General features: G+C 39.1%; 1 protein-coding gene across 2 annotated transcripts; it reads right to left on the bottom strand.

Annotated features, from left to right (window-relative positions):
* Positions 1–323: 323 nt before the first annotated feature.
* Positions 324–15,988, bottom strand: rbms1a (RNA binding motif, single stranded interacting protein 1a). Of its 2 annotated transcripts, none has more exons than XM_074667014.1 (14): positions 15,542–15,988; positions 12,890–13,050; positions 11,242–11,300; positions 10,240–10,331; positions 8,309–8,466; positions 7,724–7,803; positions 7,531–7,631; positions 7,088–7,137; positions 6,916–7,006; positions 5,210–5,260; positions 4,316–4,417; positions 3,480–3,548; positions 3,172–3,246; positions 324–2,394 (listed from the first exon to the last, which is right to left on the bottom strand). In XM_074667014.1, the coding sequence occupies exons 1-13, from the start codon at positions 15,590–15,592 to the stop codon at positions 3,178–3,180; spliced, it is 1,134 nt and encodes a 377-aa protein (XP_074523115.1). In that variant the 5' UTR covers positions 15,593–15,988; the 3' UTR covers positions 324–2,394; positions 3,172–3,177. The 2 variants fall into 2 exon arrangements, with proteins under 2 accessions (XP_074523115.1, XP_074523116.1); XM_074667015.1 differs by having other exon boundaries at positions 12,890–13,032; positions 15,542–15,931.

Here is a 15,988-nt window from a genome sequence, read left to right as displayed (position 1 = left end):
TGCACATGTTACTGTTGTTAGTCATCTGATCCACCACAAGTTTCATACATTAAATGAGACATGATGGTATGAAAAAGATATCAAGCTTGGCAATGTGTTGAAGAATAGTGGGCAGTTTTGAGTTACAGCGCCCTCTGCTGCAGATAAAAATACTGACGAAGATAAATTTGCAAATCAGTATGTAGAGCAATTAAAATTTGGTTATTTTATGTGGATTTTGATTGATGAGCAAACAGACAACATAAAAATGAATCCACAATGCTACAGATAAGTGAGATAATATGGAAGCTAAAAGAGGTAATAAAAGCGACAGGAGTCATATGTGAGAAAAAGAAGAGCCTTTTATTCATCACTGTTTTAATTCCAATGTTTTCAAAGGAGAAAGCGAGGAGAAGATTGTTTCAGAATCAAGTTGAAGGTGAAGGGAGAGCAATGAGGAGAACATGTACAAGATTTTTGCTTTTTTTTTTTGTTATTTTACATATTTTTTAAGCAGAAAATGTTCATAACGGGACAGTACTAGCAGTAGAGCTTAGTTACAGCTTGTAATCCTCCCTCAAAGAGCATTTACTGCCACAGTACTATTGATTGAGGTGAACCCCAACCGTGCAGCTTTGACCATTTTCTGTCTTTACATCTGAAATCATCAAATTAAAGACAAAATTGCAAATCAAACTATAAAACTCACTTATTTTTCAGTTTTGGCCCTGAATTTTTATAATTTACATATCCTTTTCTAAACCTTTGAAGCACATGCTGTCAGTCACATGACTTCACCTTCTATCCATCTCGTATGAAATACTGCCGTTTTTGAAGCACTTCATATGTGATTGTTGCATTAATATTGCATGACTTAAGATTTGAGACTTTGTTTCATCTGAACATGAAGCCACTGTACAACCAAACTTTTGCATGATTTTTGTCGAGCTTTACAGAAGCAGTGTAACCCAACACAGTCACTTTTAGTCTGAAGGGGAAATAAAGAAACAGGAAAGAAATGTGTTGAGTCATCTCCAATTTGTTGAGAATGGCAAAGGCAGAAGAATGCACAGATTAAACACATGTAGCCTGCATTCAGCTGTTTCAAACACATCATAAACCAACTACTTTAAGGAGAAGCTAAAAACCTGAATCTCTAGAACAGAGCCTAACAGCTGAACAACACTCATCATGTGGAGGAAAAGAAACACCAGAACAGAAGCAATGACAAATAAAGGTAAAGCAGAGTACAATGTTTCTGTGCAGATCAGAAAGAGAAACGCTGCGTGTGGGAGACAAACGGCAGAAGTCCCATTTAGCCAGCTCCTGAGCGTGGCTTCTTTTTGCTCTGCTTCGTCCACGGTGGTGAAAAAGAGGGGCTTTACCTGCAAACCCCACAACGAACACCAGCAGACTTCAGCAGAACCATGAGGTAGATCACTGGTCAAACCGACCACAAGAGAAAAAAAACCTCCTAAAAGATGTCCATTAGGTGTAAAACTTGTATTTTCATAAAAGTACGGCTCTTTTTTTTCCAACGTCACACTTGGAAGTTTAAAAAAAAGGAAAGAGAGTGAAAGAAAGGAATTACCTTGCTTTGAGTTTGTCACCGTTCTTTGTTTTTCAGTATTGCCGTGGGACTCTCATTGTCTTTATTGCTAACAGAAGACTTAAATAGCCAAACATTTGATGGAAATCTCATGATGTGGTTCACACATTTGATCAATCAGATAGAAATATGACACCTGATCAAGTTCAATGGAAACATGTTAGAGAGTGTTTGATGGGACGTAAGGAAGGCACCTTTTTCCATTGATAAATTCATTAATTCCTAATGAAATGGTCACACGTGTCACCTGTTGAGTGCAGTTCAACATGAATTGGTTTTTTGAAGCTGTTGTGTGGCAACTTTGAAAACCAGATTGAAGCTGCATTGAAACTTCAGTGCAAACAGGGTTTTTGCAAGGTTTTCATACATCACAAATAAAGGAGCTTTAAACAAAAGAAACCGTAAGAGGTGGCGGTGATGGGTCTGTGTGTGTGTGTGTCTTCAATCTCATGCATTTTAATATCACATCATACTGGGGGTGAAAAGGGGGATTTGGGGTTGTGGAGGTCATGGTAGAGGTTTGGGGGAGGGGTCCTCTGGCATTTGTTTAGGAATCCTTGGAAAAAAGAAAGAAAAAGAAAAGCGTGTGGTTTCTTATCAAAATAAATCTTGTTTTTTTCTTTTGATTTTTTTTCTGTGATTAGCCAACTGCTTGAGTCCATTTACACTGTCCTTATTATTCACCACAAACGTCAGGGCTGTGCAAAAAAGTTCATCTGGTCCAATCAGAGAAGGCAGTGACGTCATCACGGTGATGTCATCAGCAACTTCTCACCTGCCCTCTGGCTCACAGAGTGGTAAAAAGCCTGAAAGCAAAGGCACAGACAGTACAAGTGTTACTACAAACACCGTTAACTCATGAAGACTTTAACTAACGCTGTTTTGGATTTACAAATGGCACAAGATCTTTTACGTTGTTGTATTACTGAGATAAAAAGCAGAAGTTCTGATGATGTAGAGCATTTTGTCGAGCAGATAAACATAAATTTTAATGGCTTCTTGAATTTTTTAATTTGTTACTATTTCAAAGTCATCCTAAAATAAAACCTCATGGGCCTCACAGTTTGATCACATGCACCTCATTCAAATCCAGCCTGCCCTCAGCTGTATGGCTTTCCCACTTTCTCCTCCCAGTAACCTACTTTATCCCTTGTCCTATCTTCTCAATCAAAGAAACAAAGCTTTAGGAAACTAAAAAACCAATTCATAATATACATCTCTGGTATATCTATTGTATTCTTCCAGTAAGTCTGCAGAGGATGGTAGGAAATAGAAATCGATGGCATCTGATTAATACATGTACTTCATTTTTTTAAGAAAGCACATCATGCAAAGATGTGACAAATAGATCACATTGCTTTTTACGCCTTTGTTTTTGATTTTCTTCTCATGCATGGCCTCTAAATGATCGATGAAGCCTCAATAATTGATTCATTCAGCTGTGGAGAAACAAATAATTCCAAATCACTGTATTCACCATGTTATCAAATCAGAGCGGTGCCCTAACTTGACTGCCACATTGTTGGTAAAAATGAAAATCCTTAAAGTTCATCGGAGTTGATCTTCAGAAAAATAAAGTGTACCTATGATTACTTGCTGAGCTGACTGTAAGGAGACGAGTTGTTGGATGAATCCACTTGCTGCGGCGTGCCATTTTCCTGAAAAGCCAAACAACATCTCTCATTTAGAGTGTGATAATAACTATGCTCGCTGTGTTTGCACTGCAGAGATAATTAACAGTTAGAAAGAACAAACATTTCAAAACCACTCTCAGCTTTAAGATGAATAAAGTGGCATGGTCTGTTATCAGTTTTTAAAGTAATTATATATACATCACTGTTTAATGGACAGTGGGTGAAAGGTAAATGAGACAAAGATATGAGAGACTCACAGGTGCTGCTTGCATGGGAGGATACTGAGGCATGTATGCTCCCTGGACACCAGGGTTGGCTGAAATATACTGCAAGAGAAGAAAATCAAAACTCCTGATCAGCCACTGTTAAATCATGCTTACTGTATGACAGCTGACTCAAAAGCAGTAAACATGCACTATGAGGATAGGATTTTATGGTTTATTGAAATCTTTGAAATAAGAATCTTGTATCCTTTGCATTTGGATCTGTATCCAGACATTGTGGCTTTGGAAAAAATAAAAGGCTTCAGTGAATTATGTCGTGTAAACGTCCCTTTATGTATGTGTATAAGTGCCAAGCCAACCTGAATCATCTAGTGTTATTTTGCAAACAAAGGAACTTTACAAAGCTCTGCAAATGCATTGTTCCTTAATTCAAGAAGCTCATTTCAAAACAATGACAACTTTCTGACAACATCTCTAAATCTGCATGATTTTACAAATCATTGCAATTAGTGTAACTGTAACTGTGTCCAAAGATATCTTGACTGAATTCTGCTTTAGCCCAGACTGCACAATGCCACATTTTTTTGACAATCTGCTCTCAAACAATCTTCCATCTGGAAAAAATGTGGTACTGGTACATCAAATATTACTTGATTATCTGTTTGGAAAATAAAATAACGTGACACATTTTTATATCAAGAAAAATATCCCACTTTGAGATCTGCTGATATCTTCTTAAAAAACATGTTGAAGCATTCAATAGAGAACATTTATTCGATTTTTTAGTGATATTTTAGTCATACAACACAGCTTTGACCTAAATATGTGTTTTTTTTGTGTGATGCAAAATATCCCAGAATTCCACTCACCCCTCCATTGTTTCCCAGAGACAGCTGACCCATCTGCTGAGTAATCATGGCTGAGGGGTGCAGTGACATGGAGGGATCCACAGAGGGAGACATCACAGCAGCCTGTAATACAAGGCAGATCAGTTTATTTTACCTTTCATCCTTTCACATGATTCTACAAACAACAGACAGTACACAGATATAAAATACAGCAGAAACTCTAATATAAATGAAGGGTTATTATTTTTGTATTCATGGTTATAGTTTGTGAATTGGACAGACTTGAGAGGGATGAGAGGAACATTCAACACATTTGCATCCTTATTTCTGTTTTTATACACTACTTTGTGCTAAGCAGTAAGAAAACTGTGACTCTGAGTAACATCAAAAGATTAAAATATGTGAAAGGTATGACGTTGCCAGCCCCAGTCGGTTTTCAGATGGGGCATATTCCTTTAAACATGACGCCTTCAGGGAATAGACCATTTCCTAGTAAAAAGTGGGGGAGGGGGCAGATCAGCAGAGACACTTGTTCCACTGGAAACCATCTGTTGGAAGAGTCAAAGAGTCACAAGACTGTCTCTGCTTCAGGCATTTCCTGCTGGATCCACAGAGAGGGAGGGGGGGCGGTGACTGAAAGTCTTTTGAGTTGTTCCATTTCTCTTCCGAACACACTCAAACACACACATACGCACTATTACAAGACGCAAATGCACAGAGGCCTTTTCCCAGAAGTCGCCTGAGCTCAGAGTGTCGCTGACATTTGGGGAAGTTTTGTTCATTTGATTGTGTCAGCAGAGCACAACACTCTGAGTTACTGTGAGCTCAGAGGTTTGGAGGCGCCGCACGCCCATTTCCTGTACCAGGAGGTGGTGAATGAGAGGATGAAAAAAGAAAATACTGTTGTTCCCTTACCGGGTGTTGCATGATATACGGTTGATGTGCCACCCAAGAATGACTCTGTACCTAAAGGGAGAGGCAGATGAGAAGGGAGGGTTAGTTATGCCTCATGTATGTAAGTTCTTAACACGAGCTAACTATACTCATGCAATAAGTGTTGTGAATTAGAAAATGTCTAAATTATATATTTGGACTATGAACATTTCCTTTTTTCCTACCACAGAAATAATCAAGATTTTAGGGTTTCCTTTCTTGAACTGGCACAAAAAAACCATACAGACTATCAAATTAATCAGCCTATCACCATCCCTGATCATATGTGTAAAACTTCCTGTTGCCTCTTTATCGATACATCTTCTTGTGTGGGACTTAGATAAACTTTCACTGTTTGACCCCATTTTTTGTCACTAATTTGTTGTCATACTGAAACCTGGGCATGGTCCAACCTCCCTTACCCAAAGGTTCTCAGCTTTTCACTTCTCAATATCACATCCCATATTTATTTATTTTTTTCTTTAAGGTTCAAATTTGGCCTGACTTCATCACATTTTCAAGCCTTGCTTTTAAGAACTAAAACTCCCCTTTGTACTGCTCTCAACCAGGTGGCTTTTGGTTTGGCTGCCATTGAACTGCGTATTTTTGTAGCCACTTCAAACACTCAGTTTGTTTTGTTCTCTCTCTAAAGTGAAAGATGCTGATGCGGTTGACAAACTGCTGCAAAATCTGACTTCTGAGATCTGAGAAAGTGTAGCAGAAGCTTGAACGTTAAGTTCAGAGTTCAGAAAGTAGCTGTAGACTTGCATTTCAGACAACTTTAAGAACAGAACTAGAGTCTGCCATAAAAAGTTGTAGTTGTTGTAGCCCTTACTTTCTCCCTGGATATAACAGTTTTGATTTGTTCTTATCTGAGTATGTGCACCTTGAGAAAGCTGCACCGACTCTCTTCAGGGTTCAAACTGGTAAGAAATATGTCATCTGTGGGGGAGTACTTTAGAGAAAGTGCCTCCCTTTTCAATTAAAAGTAATCCTTGGTGAGATGTTGATACTTGTCATGGACTGGTGCATAAAACTTCTTGTTCAAGCCTTTTTGAGCCAGGTCCATGAGCAATTTCTCTCCTGACATGCACAGATTTTAACCTCATAGATCTAAATAACCCAAACATGTAGCGGGTTCATCTGAAGTACATCTAGCAGACAGCAATTAAAAACCTTCTATTGTGTGTCACAACTGCACAATAAGACTCCTCTGATTCATCCCCACATTCAAATTAATTTCATGTGATGGATCTTATCAGTGGTGTTTCTAGGTCATTAACTCATTTTCCCAGGGAGAAATCCATTTATTAGTGAGATATTAAGAGGAAAGGAACAAAAAACTGATTCAGATAGAAAATTACTCAGAAAAGATGACTGTTTCTGCTGAGAAGAGCTTTCTTTCAGTCGGCTCGCTCTTACAAAACCACAGAGCTCTTCTGTGGTTTTGAGTTGACAAAACTCTTCAAACACAAAAAAATTCAAGAACACATCCACTGTCACTGTGAGGTACCAAACTGTGAGGTATCCACTGGCAACTTTAACAAGTAGCATTAAAGCTACAGCAACGATACAACCCACACACAGGCAGAAATGCACTATTAACCTCATGTGCAACACAGAGAAAGGTGATGTGAGTTTAGCTCGGGCTGCTGGTTGTGGTTTGCATTCAGGATGTTTTGCAGTACCTGGTAAGCAGAGACTGGAGACATGTAAGGAGACATGGCAGGCTGCACGGTCATTATCCTGTTGCTGACTGGATACGGAGAAGGATAGTATCTAGGAAGAAGACAGGATTTCAAAATAAAGCTCAAGAGTTATGAGTCTGGTTAAGTGTTATATAAGCTGAGGGTGACTTACCCATTCTGTATAGCAGCTGAGGAGGGGTCATAGGTAAGAGTCATGGCACCCTAAGGTGAGGAAACAGACAGTGGTGTGGGAGAGCATGTTAGTACTGTTTCATAACTAAAACAAAAATGACTTAACATTCAGTTAAGCTTCAAATGAAGATTTCTTTCAGTGTTAACAGGTTTGAATTACATTGATTATTTTATTTGATTTCTTTGAAATAAACATTTCATGTATTTTAAAGCACTTTAATGGATTTTTATTCAGCATTTACACTGGTTTTCAAGTATCATACAGAAACCTAATTGGAATTTTAGGATACTTATCAATTTAGCCTAAGACAATAAAGGTTTTAAGATTTTAACTCTCTCTCTCTGATTCTACATGAGCTCATTAACATAGCACAGGGTGACCAACACATCATAGTCTGTGTAAAACATCAGGTGAATACATACTAGTCTGAGATCTCCTGTCTGCCCATTGGGAACAAATCCGCTGTGAGCATGTTTCTTCCTCTGACTGTCTGCAAACTTACACAGCAAGGGCTGAGAGGGGGCTGTGGGGAAACACATAAAAAACACATGTAGCAGTCACTCGACAATCAATCATGGGAGGAAAAGTGTACAGAAAACCAAACTTAAATCCTACCCAAAGTTCCAGTAGCTATCTTGATAAACTTCCCATTGAAGTGGGAGATGACGGCGTTACACTGCTCCGTTGTGTCCATCCTGAGAGGGGAGAATTAAACATCATCAAATTGCGCAGAATAATGTGTAAGTGAAAATACTGTGATAGAAGAAACAAGCTCAGTCAACTTAAATGCCCTTTTTTGAAAAGTTGCTCACTAACATTTTAATTCTAGACTACTCCACAACAACAACTAAAGCGTACTTTAACAGAAAAACAAGTGGTTAGAGTAAATATAGATAAATAAATAAATCTGATTTTTTTAATCTGAAAAACCAAAGATTGAGGGTTATCCAAGATGCTATAACTACACAAGAACCCAGACTTCAAGGATTTATTGTACTTATTTCCATTATGTAACACCCATTTCAGTAATTTAAGTCGACTTTGCCAACAATTGTGCTCAAAGTAGCTATAAAGTGTCACTCCCCTGTTAATTATTACTAATGCCGTTGGTGAAAGCTTTAGAATTATTTAACGACTACTGTAAGAGTGATTAAGTGAGGACAAATGAGTAATCCTTTCCATAAATCAACATTGACTGACCTGGCGAAGCCCACTCCTCGGCTGTTGCCGCTGTAGTCTCTGAGAATCCGCGTGGAGACGACCTGGCCGAAGGGCTGCAGCATGTTCTCCAGCTCCTTTTCGTCCACGGAGAGAGGCAGGTTGGAGATGTACAGGTTTGTTGGGTCCTGCTCCTGTTGCTGTTAACATAAAAGAGGACGGAAAGGAGGAAAAAAAAACATTATTGATGTTTTATGGTATGTTTTGTATTTCACTTTAATTCAAAGAGAGCATCATGCTTAATAAGAAAGAATAATTTTTCCACCCATTGGATTGAGATTTTAACTTTGTAGTAATTTTATTTTCCTTCAAATTTTCTCTCTTTATGACTCAAGCACTTGCTTAATATCTTTGCTTTCCTTTTCAACAGCTCTCTTTGTTTTTAAAATTTAACTAGTGAATTTTATATATACTAATGTATGCCAATATAACTTTTATAATTAAAGAAATTTAAATATACTCACATGTTTTATTTAGATTATATTTTAGGATTAATTAGCTTCTGTCTTTTTTTCATTATGCTTACTATACTATTTGTTTTTACACTACATTAATAAATCCATCTCATATGTTTATATTTTTGTTATTTTTCATTTTCATTTTTCATTTCAAGATATTATTGTTTATATAACTGTTTGAATGTAGATAGTTGATCTTGAGTGTTTTCAGGGTGCTTTGGTATAAGCCTACTAGCCTCTTGGACCCCTCTGACACAGCTTTCTTATTTCTCTTTGTAATAAGATCTTAACCAGTCTCATGTTAGCGCAAGTAAATAAATAAGGAATGCTAAAATCCTTGTATTAGAAATAAAAGGACAATAGTCACATAATAATCAAAGACACAAATAACTACGTTTTTAGTTGCCATATGCGGACAATAAACAATCCTTCAAATAAACACAATTCTGAGATTTGTGTTGAACCAGAGATGGAGGCAGTGCTGCACTATCTGTCAAAGACTTACAAAGATAATAATTTATGACATGAAACTTGTCTGTGAGGATCAGGATTTGAAGCCCTTCTTAAGTATGTTTAAGGGTCAGAGGAAAGCATTTTATCTAAACAAACATTAATAAGCTCCTCTGCATACACACACACACACAAACACATGCACACACACACAAACAGGCGCTAAGACACACTTCATCTGTGCTGTGCAGCAGCTCAGCGCCTCCACGGTCTTCCCTAGAAACAGCAGGAGAGCAGCGTAGCCTAGCTACCACAACACACAAACTGTTTGTTCCAAACAGAGCAGCTACAAGCAGGTCTCAGGAGAGTAGTGCTTCATCGCTGAACTCTCACCCGTGAATTTAAAGGGAGAAGCATGGGCTGGTCAGGAGGAGGGAAGGGACTGCAATGAATTAAATGATCCAGACAATTTCCTCTGCCCACTGCGGGACAAATCACAGACATAATGCTGTGTTTGTCATCTAAAAATATTTATGAAAAATGAAAAAAGGGTGTGCTTCAGATTGAATTAGTCACAGAGGATCAAGAATGGCTCAAAGCAGTGGTTCAGTTACTATAGTGCTTCAGTGCAGCTAAGCTTACATCAGTATGCATGAACGATAATTGTTAATACTCAGTGACATAGTAATAATTCTGGTAGAAATCTGCTCAGTCTACAGAGAAGAACCTCAGCAGGATGGTGTGTGTTAGTGTGTAGGCTGGTGGTCCTGTGTGGAGCGCGTCACATTGACTGACAGGTTATTTGGCAGACTGAGACGTGACATCTGGTTTCTACAGTGAAAGTAAATGGGGTCACAGGAAGAACAGCTTGTCAGCTCAGGTCATGTGACCAGTCTAATGTCATTCTCCAACACACACCGGGCTCAAGCTCACAGACATGATCACAAGACAGACAAATATGCACCCTCACACACACACACTCACACATGTCTGCTTCAAACTCACCTTGGCCATCTGGGCCTGTATGCCGCTGGTTTTCAGAGCATGCACTGCCTTCAAAGCAGCTGCCGGGCTGTCAAAGTCCACAAAGCCGTAACCTGGAGTCGGCAAAACCATTGTCAGTTCATAAGAAAAACAGCCATTGTCTATGTTATATTGTCACCTTTACTTGTGGTTTGTCTTGTGTATGAAAACAGTGTTGAACACCTGGAAACCCATCAATATGGATATGCTAAACACTCAATAATGATACACCAGTCTGGGTCAAATAATCAAGAGTAATATATATATATATATATTTTTAGCAATATCTGTTTGATTTAAAAAAAAGATGTTGTCAGACATGTTTGCAAAGCCAGTATCTCAATCCTGTAGCCAGCTAGCTTAGCTTAGCATCAGCGCTTAAAACAAAGAAAAACAAAAGGGGATAAATAACAGGTTACAATTCAAAAGGGACCACTTGGACTGGGGGACTGACCTCATTGACTCTTCAGCTCAAAATGCTGAATTTCTCTTTAGGAAGCAGACTAGTGTTGATGTAAAATTGGTGAAAACCACATTCTATGCATACCTCTGCACCATTTTCCAAAACAAACCATGAAGCTTGTGATTTTGGGATGTTTTCTTTTCTTCCAATCGCTCATTAGTTTTCATTCATTTGAGTTTGTTTGCAGAAACTCAAAACCCGCCTTGAGTTACGCAGTCTTATTCAGTTTCAGTTTTGTTATCATTGCATTGTAATGCAGTGCAGATTTTGCAAGCAGACGTAGTCACTGTTTCGTGTTTACCACGGATAGATTACTGAACCCAAGCAAGCAAGCATCAAGTCACAGCGAATTGATTTTCATGCATTTTGAAATGAAACCCAGGAGCTGCAGGAAAGGTATGGAAATACATTCAAAAATCTAAACATTATGACATGATTCTATATCTTAGATCTTATATTCAAGTTAAGCATTTTTAAAAACTTATGAGATACTTGATGACCATTACAGTGGAGTGACTGACCTTTACATTTGTTGGTCGTCTTGTCCAGGATTGCCTTTGCTGATTGAATCTTGCCATACCTAAGCAAAAAAAAAAAAAAAAAAACACAAAGACTGTCAAGTGAGACTAGATAAGCAAAAATGAACAATTTCTGACGGGAATACAACCAGGCTTGAATAAAAAGGATATCAAGTGATTTTAGATACACATACTGTACAGTATCACTTTGCTTTTCATCATGTTTTTATCCATTTTCAGGCTTTGTTTTAACAGTGACTTTAAGTTGAACTGTGACAAAAGCTGCTATCTGAGAGCACACACCAAACAGACTGAATGCCCAGCTTACATCTCCATTCAGACCTTGTTGCTATGAAAAGCGCTTTCATTTCTGCTTTGTGCTGGCAAACACCATTGGGAACATGAACAAAACACAAGCAAACAGGACACAAACAGCTGCTGCTGCTGCTTACATGGGTGAATGCCTTTCTCCATATGCTCGTGATTCAGAGGGAAAGAGAGGAGACAAAACTCCACTAATTATGGTATCCACCGCGTACTGCTCGGACCCAAGCCCAAAGTATCCTACATGTTCACTTGGCTGCTTTGCATGACCGTTATTTTTACTTTTTAGAAAACAATCACTTTTACCAGCCTGTTAGACATACCACAGCTGGGATATGACTTTACCATGTGTGTGTCTGTTTATAGAGCATGATGGTTGGAGCTTTTCTGCATCGGTGTACATTTTGGTTGAAGCTGTGTGTTTTTGTGAATGTCACTGTTGGTGTTTTTTTCCTCAAAACTGTAGACAGTCAGCATCTTACAGCTAAAATTAAGCTAAGTTTCTGTGTCCAAAGTCCAGCAGGAAGTTCTTCATTTGATTTTGTAATACTTTCTCCAACACATCCTCACATATGGGTAAAACCTAAAATCTGAAAACAGCCTGTTCTGAAATATTAGATCCAGTGAAAATCAAAATTCAGCACTTAAAGTTTGCACACAAATGACCCTTTTTTTCTTGTTGCCAAGAGTAAAATAAGATGATCAATACCACACACTGACCTGTGCAATACATATACAGCCACTGCAGCTACTGGTTAGCTTAGCTTAGCTAACAAAGACTCAGCACAGAGAGAAGCTGCTAACATGGCTCTCTCTTAAGGTAAAGGTATAAAAGAAAGCTAAGCATTCCCAGCTCTATAAAAGCACAAACTAAAACTAATATTACAAAAAAAACTGTATGAAGAAAAGAGATGAAATGTTTTTTTAAAGGCATTGGATGTTTCCCTGTTCCTGGATTTCATGCTAAGCTAAGATGAGCAGAGCTGAGCCGAGCTGAGCCAACCACAGCAGAGAAAGCATCAGCTTTTCCATTCAGTTCTTGACAAGAAAGCAGGTAAGTGTATATCTCAAGGCATAAAAAAAACATTTCCTTGCCTTTAGACTTTTTATACTGAAAATAACTTTGCATTAGAAATCAGTCTGAAATGCGAAACCAGGCTTCAAATGATAACTCTATTTTTCAAGGTTTTGTGGTCAAAGGGGGCTGATATGGCTAATGATACAGGCCCCCTTTTTTTCAGGAAACCAGCACATCTGTTCCAAAAACACTGGTATGCACACACATATTTGCATTTGTCTTCACATTCTTAAATGTTTGTGTACTCACTGGTGACAGAGTTTGACCAGGTCCAGGTCTGTCGTAGCAGGAGGCAGGCCGCGGATGTACAGGTTGGTTTTGCTGAGCTGCTCCAGGCCTGTGCTGCTGCTGTTGCTGCTGCTGCTGGGACTGGACGGAGTCATGGGGTAGGACTGCACACAGGAACGCCACTGTTAGGAAGTTTATGGGAGCTAGATAATCTAATTTAAACCCAGGTTAACAGAGATCACAAGAGAGACTCTCCCTTATGAAACCAAAACCCAGAGAAACACAGAGCACACAGTCTGACTCTATCATTTTATGTACATGCTACATTACATGTAATAAGGGCTTGCTGGAAGATTAAGCTCTGCTCTCCCATGATGCATGGAGACTTCTGAATGAATTAGGACAAGAGACAACACAGGGCCCAGTATTTACTGAAGTGATCTCCTTCAGTACAGTTTTAAGGAACTTGGACCTTCCTTTAGGCATTTTAATGTTGTATTATGGCACTACCATTTACCTAAAACGTTAAAATTTGATATTAAAAACATGAAGACAACTATAAAATGTTAACTGATCTGACTTTCTCAGCTCTCTCATGATAGGTATTAGCTGATACCAATGAACTAGATTCCAGGGTTTAATATAAAGTCTGTATACCTTAATGTGGGACTGAGATGGGGGGATAGACTCTCATATGTGAAAAGTAAAATCATGAGATACATGAATGGTTAAATCTGAACCTTGCAAATTGAATGTAACAATCTTTTACGTTAATAAGAGAGCTGTTTAACTTGTTGACATGAAAAGTGTGAAAAGTAGACACTCCCTCTATGTGGGCGTGGTTGCTCCCTCCCTTCTTCAAGGATACAATCTGTACAGTGCATTATATTGACACATGAAAGTATGTGCAGGTAGACATGAACATTCAGTTGAATTAGAAGGATCAGAAAATTTGGGACTGATGCCGCACCAAGCTACTCGAGTCAGTTTTGGGAATGCATCGATATTGGTATTGTTGACTTGCATCAGTATTAAGAAACATGCTGAAAAAGCCCACAGACTAATCCTTTGCATTCAGATCAACAGTTAAACATCCCATTATGAAAATGTCTACTTTTCATACTTTGGGTATATATCTTTGTAATACTCCTTTACCTTCACTATTCTTTTTATTTAAGCATCATGTTTTTAGGCTACAGTCTTTCACGTGTATCTGTCTTTTTGCCCAAATTTCTGGTTCTGTAGGCATGTAGGTTGGGCATTTGAGCTCCTGGTTGTTGCAAATAGATGTTTTTCCCCTCCCTTGTGTCACCTGTTTATTGAAATCGATCTATTCTTATATGTGGCTCTCTTAAGCTGCCCAACATCCTGCTTAAGTGTTTATCAGAAAACTGTTTTCTTCATACTTGTGAGCCAAACCACTCCACATTACTGCCCTGCAAAGCATTTCCTTCCCCTTACTCATTCATTAAAATAGCTCCCAGCCACCCCAAACCCTCTTTAGATCAGATCAAAGACAAAGCATGGCAGAATCGCACCATCTGTCCATAACCAAAGGACAATCCACTCCATCAGAGCCAGAGCTATGCAAACCAGCATGCCAACAACCATCCCTGGGATATACATCCTCTGTCATGTTATGCTTAAATGCTCATAGCAGCTATTTTTCTCTTACTTTTGATCGCTTTGGCAGGAACAGGAACATCTGGTAGGCCTGTTCAAGTAGAGGCCTTACATTTTTGTAGGTATGCAATTACCGTGCAGGCTTTTAGACCACCAAGGGTTCACATAAGGCCTCTGAGATTTCACGCCTACTCCATTAGAGGGCAGCTATAGGTTGGTACATTTCACAGAGGCATCATCACACCTTATAGCAGACGAAAGCTGTATTACACCCACACTAAAAGCTCATTCACTGCCTCCCTATGTGGTTGGTTTCAGATCTCTTTCCAAGATGTAATATATACAGTGGCTTTTGATGAAAATGTACAGTTTTGTCAGGTATCTGGAGCTGAAAACTGGATTCATGGTCTTCTTTTGACACAGGGCACGGATTTCCATCGTCAGAGGTTATAATATCTGCTGCCTCTCACCTCTGTTCGCTTTCCATTCCCATCTTACACCTAAATCAAGAGGTGTGATGGAAAAGCAAAGGGCCATGGCCTTCAATTACCTTTTTTATTCACCTGAGAGGTCAAAATGAAGGATGCTGGCAGGCATGCACAGTTCACTCCAGCACACTGACACACATTATAATACACTGGGCCCTCCTCTCTTGCATTAATCTATAAAATGGACTACAATTACCAACATGCATATTGACCAGAGTGGGCGAGTGACTGGGCAAACAAGGTTATATGGACGGAATAATTAAAGTCTCTGTGGTAGAGCGACAGATCAGGTCAGCAGCTGGTTTTATCTCTCCATGTAGCTTATCAGAGCATCAGCTTCCTATTAGATAAGTCCACTAAGGACACTGGATACATTTTTCATAGCTCTGAGCTCATTTTGTGGTTACTATGATGTGATTTTATATGCACATAAGCAAGAAAGGGCTTTCCAATGTCATTTGTAGCAGCTAATATCCAGGCTGGTTGTTCGAATGAAGGAGAAAGAAAAGTAGGCAGGAATAAAAAGATAATACATCAATGTGTGTGAGTTATTTCGGCCTACCTGTTTACGATTGGCTGTCTTCAACGGGTTGCCTGTGTTTGCAAAGATCATCCTGGAGGTTACAGATATTTTATTTCCCCCTGCAAATAAATCGCAGCGATGAGCCAGTTTAAAGAGACGGAATCCGAGCGGTGTGAGGAGCCAGTCGCTTTAAAACATCCGCATACTGAACAGGCTGGATAATAACAGTATCAAAGCCTCGGTCCTGCATAGGTATACTGACACATCTATACAGTCAGATGCACACCAAGCGATGGACCAACCCTCCGGTCCGGTTCATTGATCTACGACGTCCTGCTGCAGACCGCTCAACAGTCCCACCTACTACAGACCAAACCATCTGCGCCTCTGCGGGGAGGTTCACATCAAATAAACTGCGTGGCCACAGCGTGAAAACTCGCAATGGCGGTTTGGTTTCAGTCACAAAGACACATCGAGGCGTCTTGT

The sequence above is a fragment of the Halichoeres trimaculatus genome, unplaced genomic scaffold (assembly GCF_033239565.1).
Source record: "Halichoeres trimaculatus isolate MK-OKI-2021-1 unplaced genomic scaffold, fHalTri1.1 fHalTri1_scaffold_3, whole genome shotgun sequence".
NCBI lineage: Eukaryota > Metazoa > Chordata > Actinopteri > Labriformes > Labridae > Halichoeres > Halichoeres trimaculatus.
This window is presented reverse-complemented; position numbering and strand designations above follow the sequence as displayed.

Coding starts and splice junctions, on each gene's coding strand:
- rbms1a (XM_074667014.1), bottom strand. CDS start 15,592: ATGATCTTTGCAAACACAGGCAACCCGTTGAAGACAGCCAATCGTAAA. Junction 10,332..11,241: donor GACGACCAACAAATGTAAAG/GTCAGTCACTCC, acceptor TGCCGACTCCAG/GTTACGGCTTTGTGGACTTT. Junction 7,138..7,530: donor AGACAGGAGATCTCAGACTA/GTATGTATTCAC, acceptor TCCTCACCTTAG/GGTGCCATGACTCTTACCTA.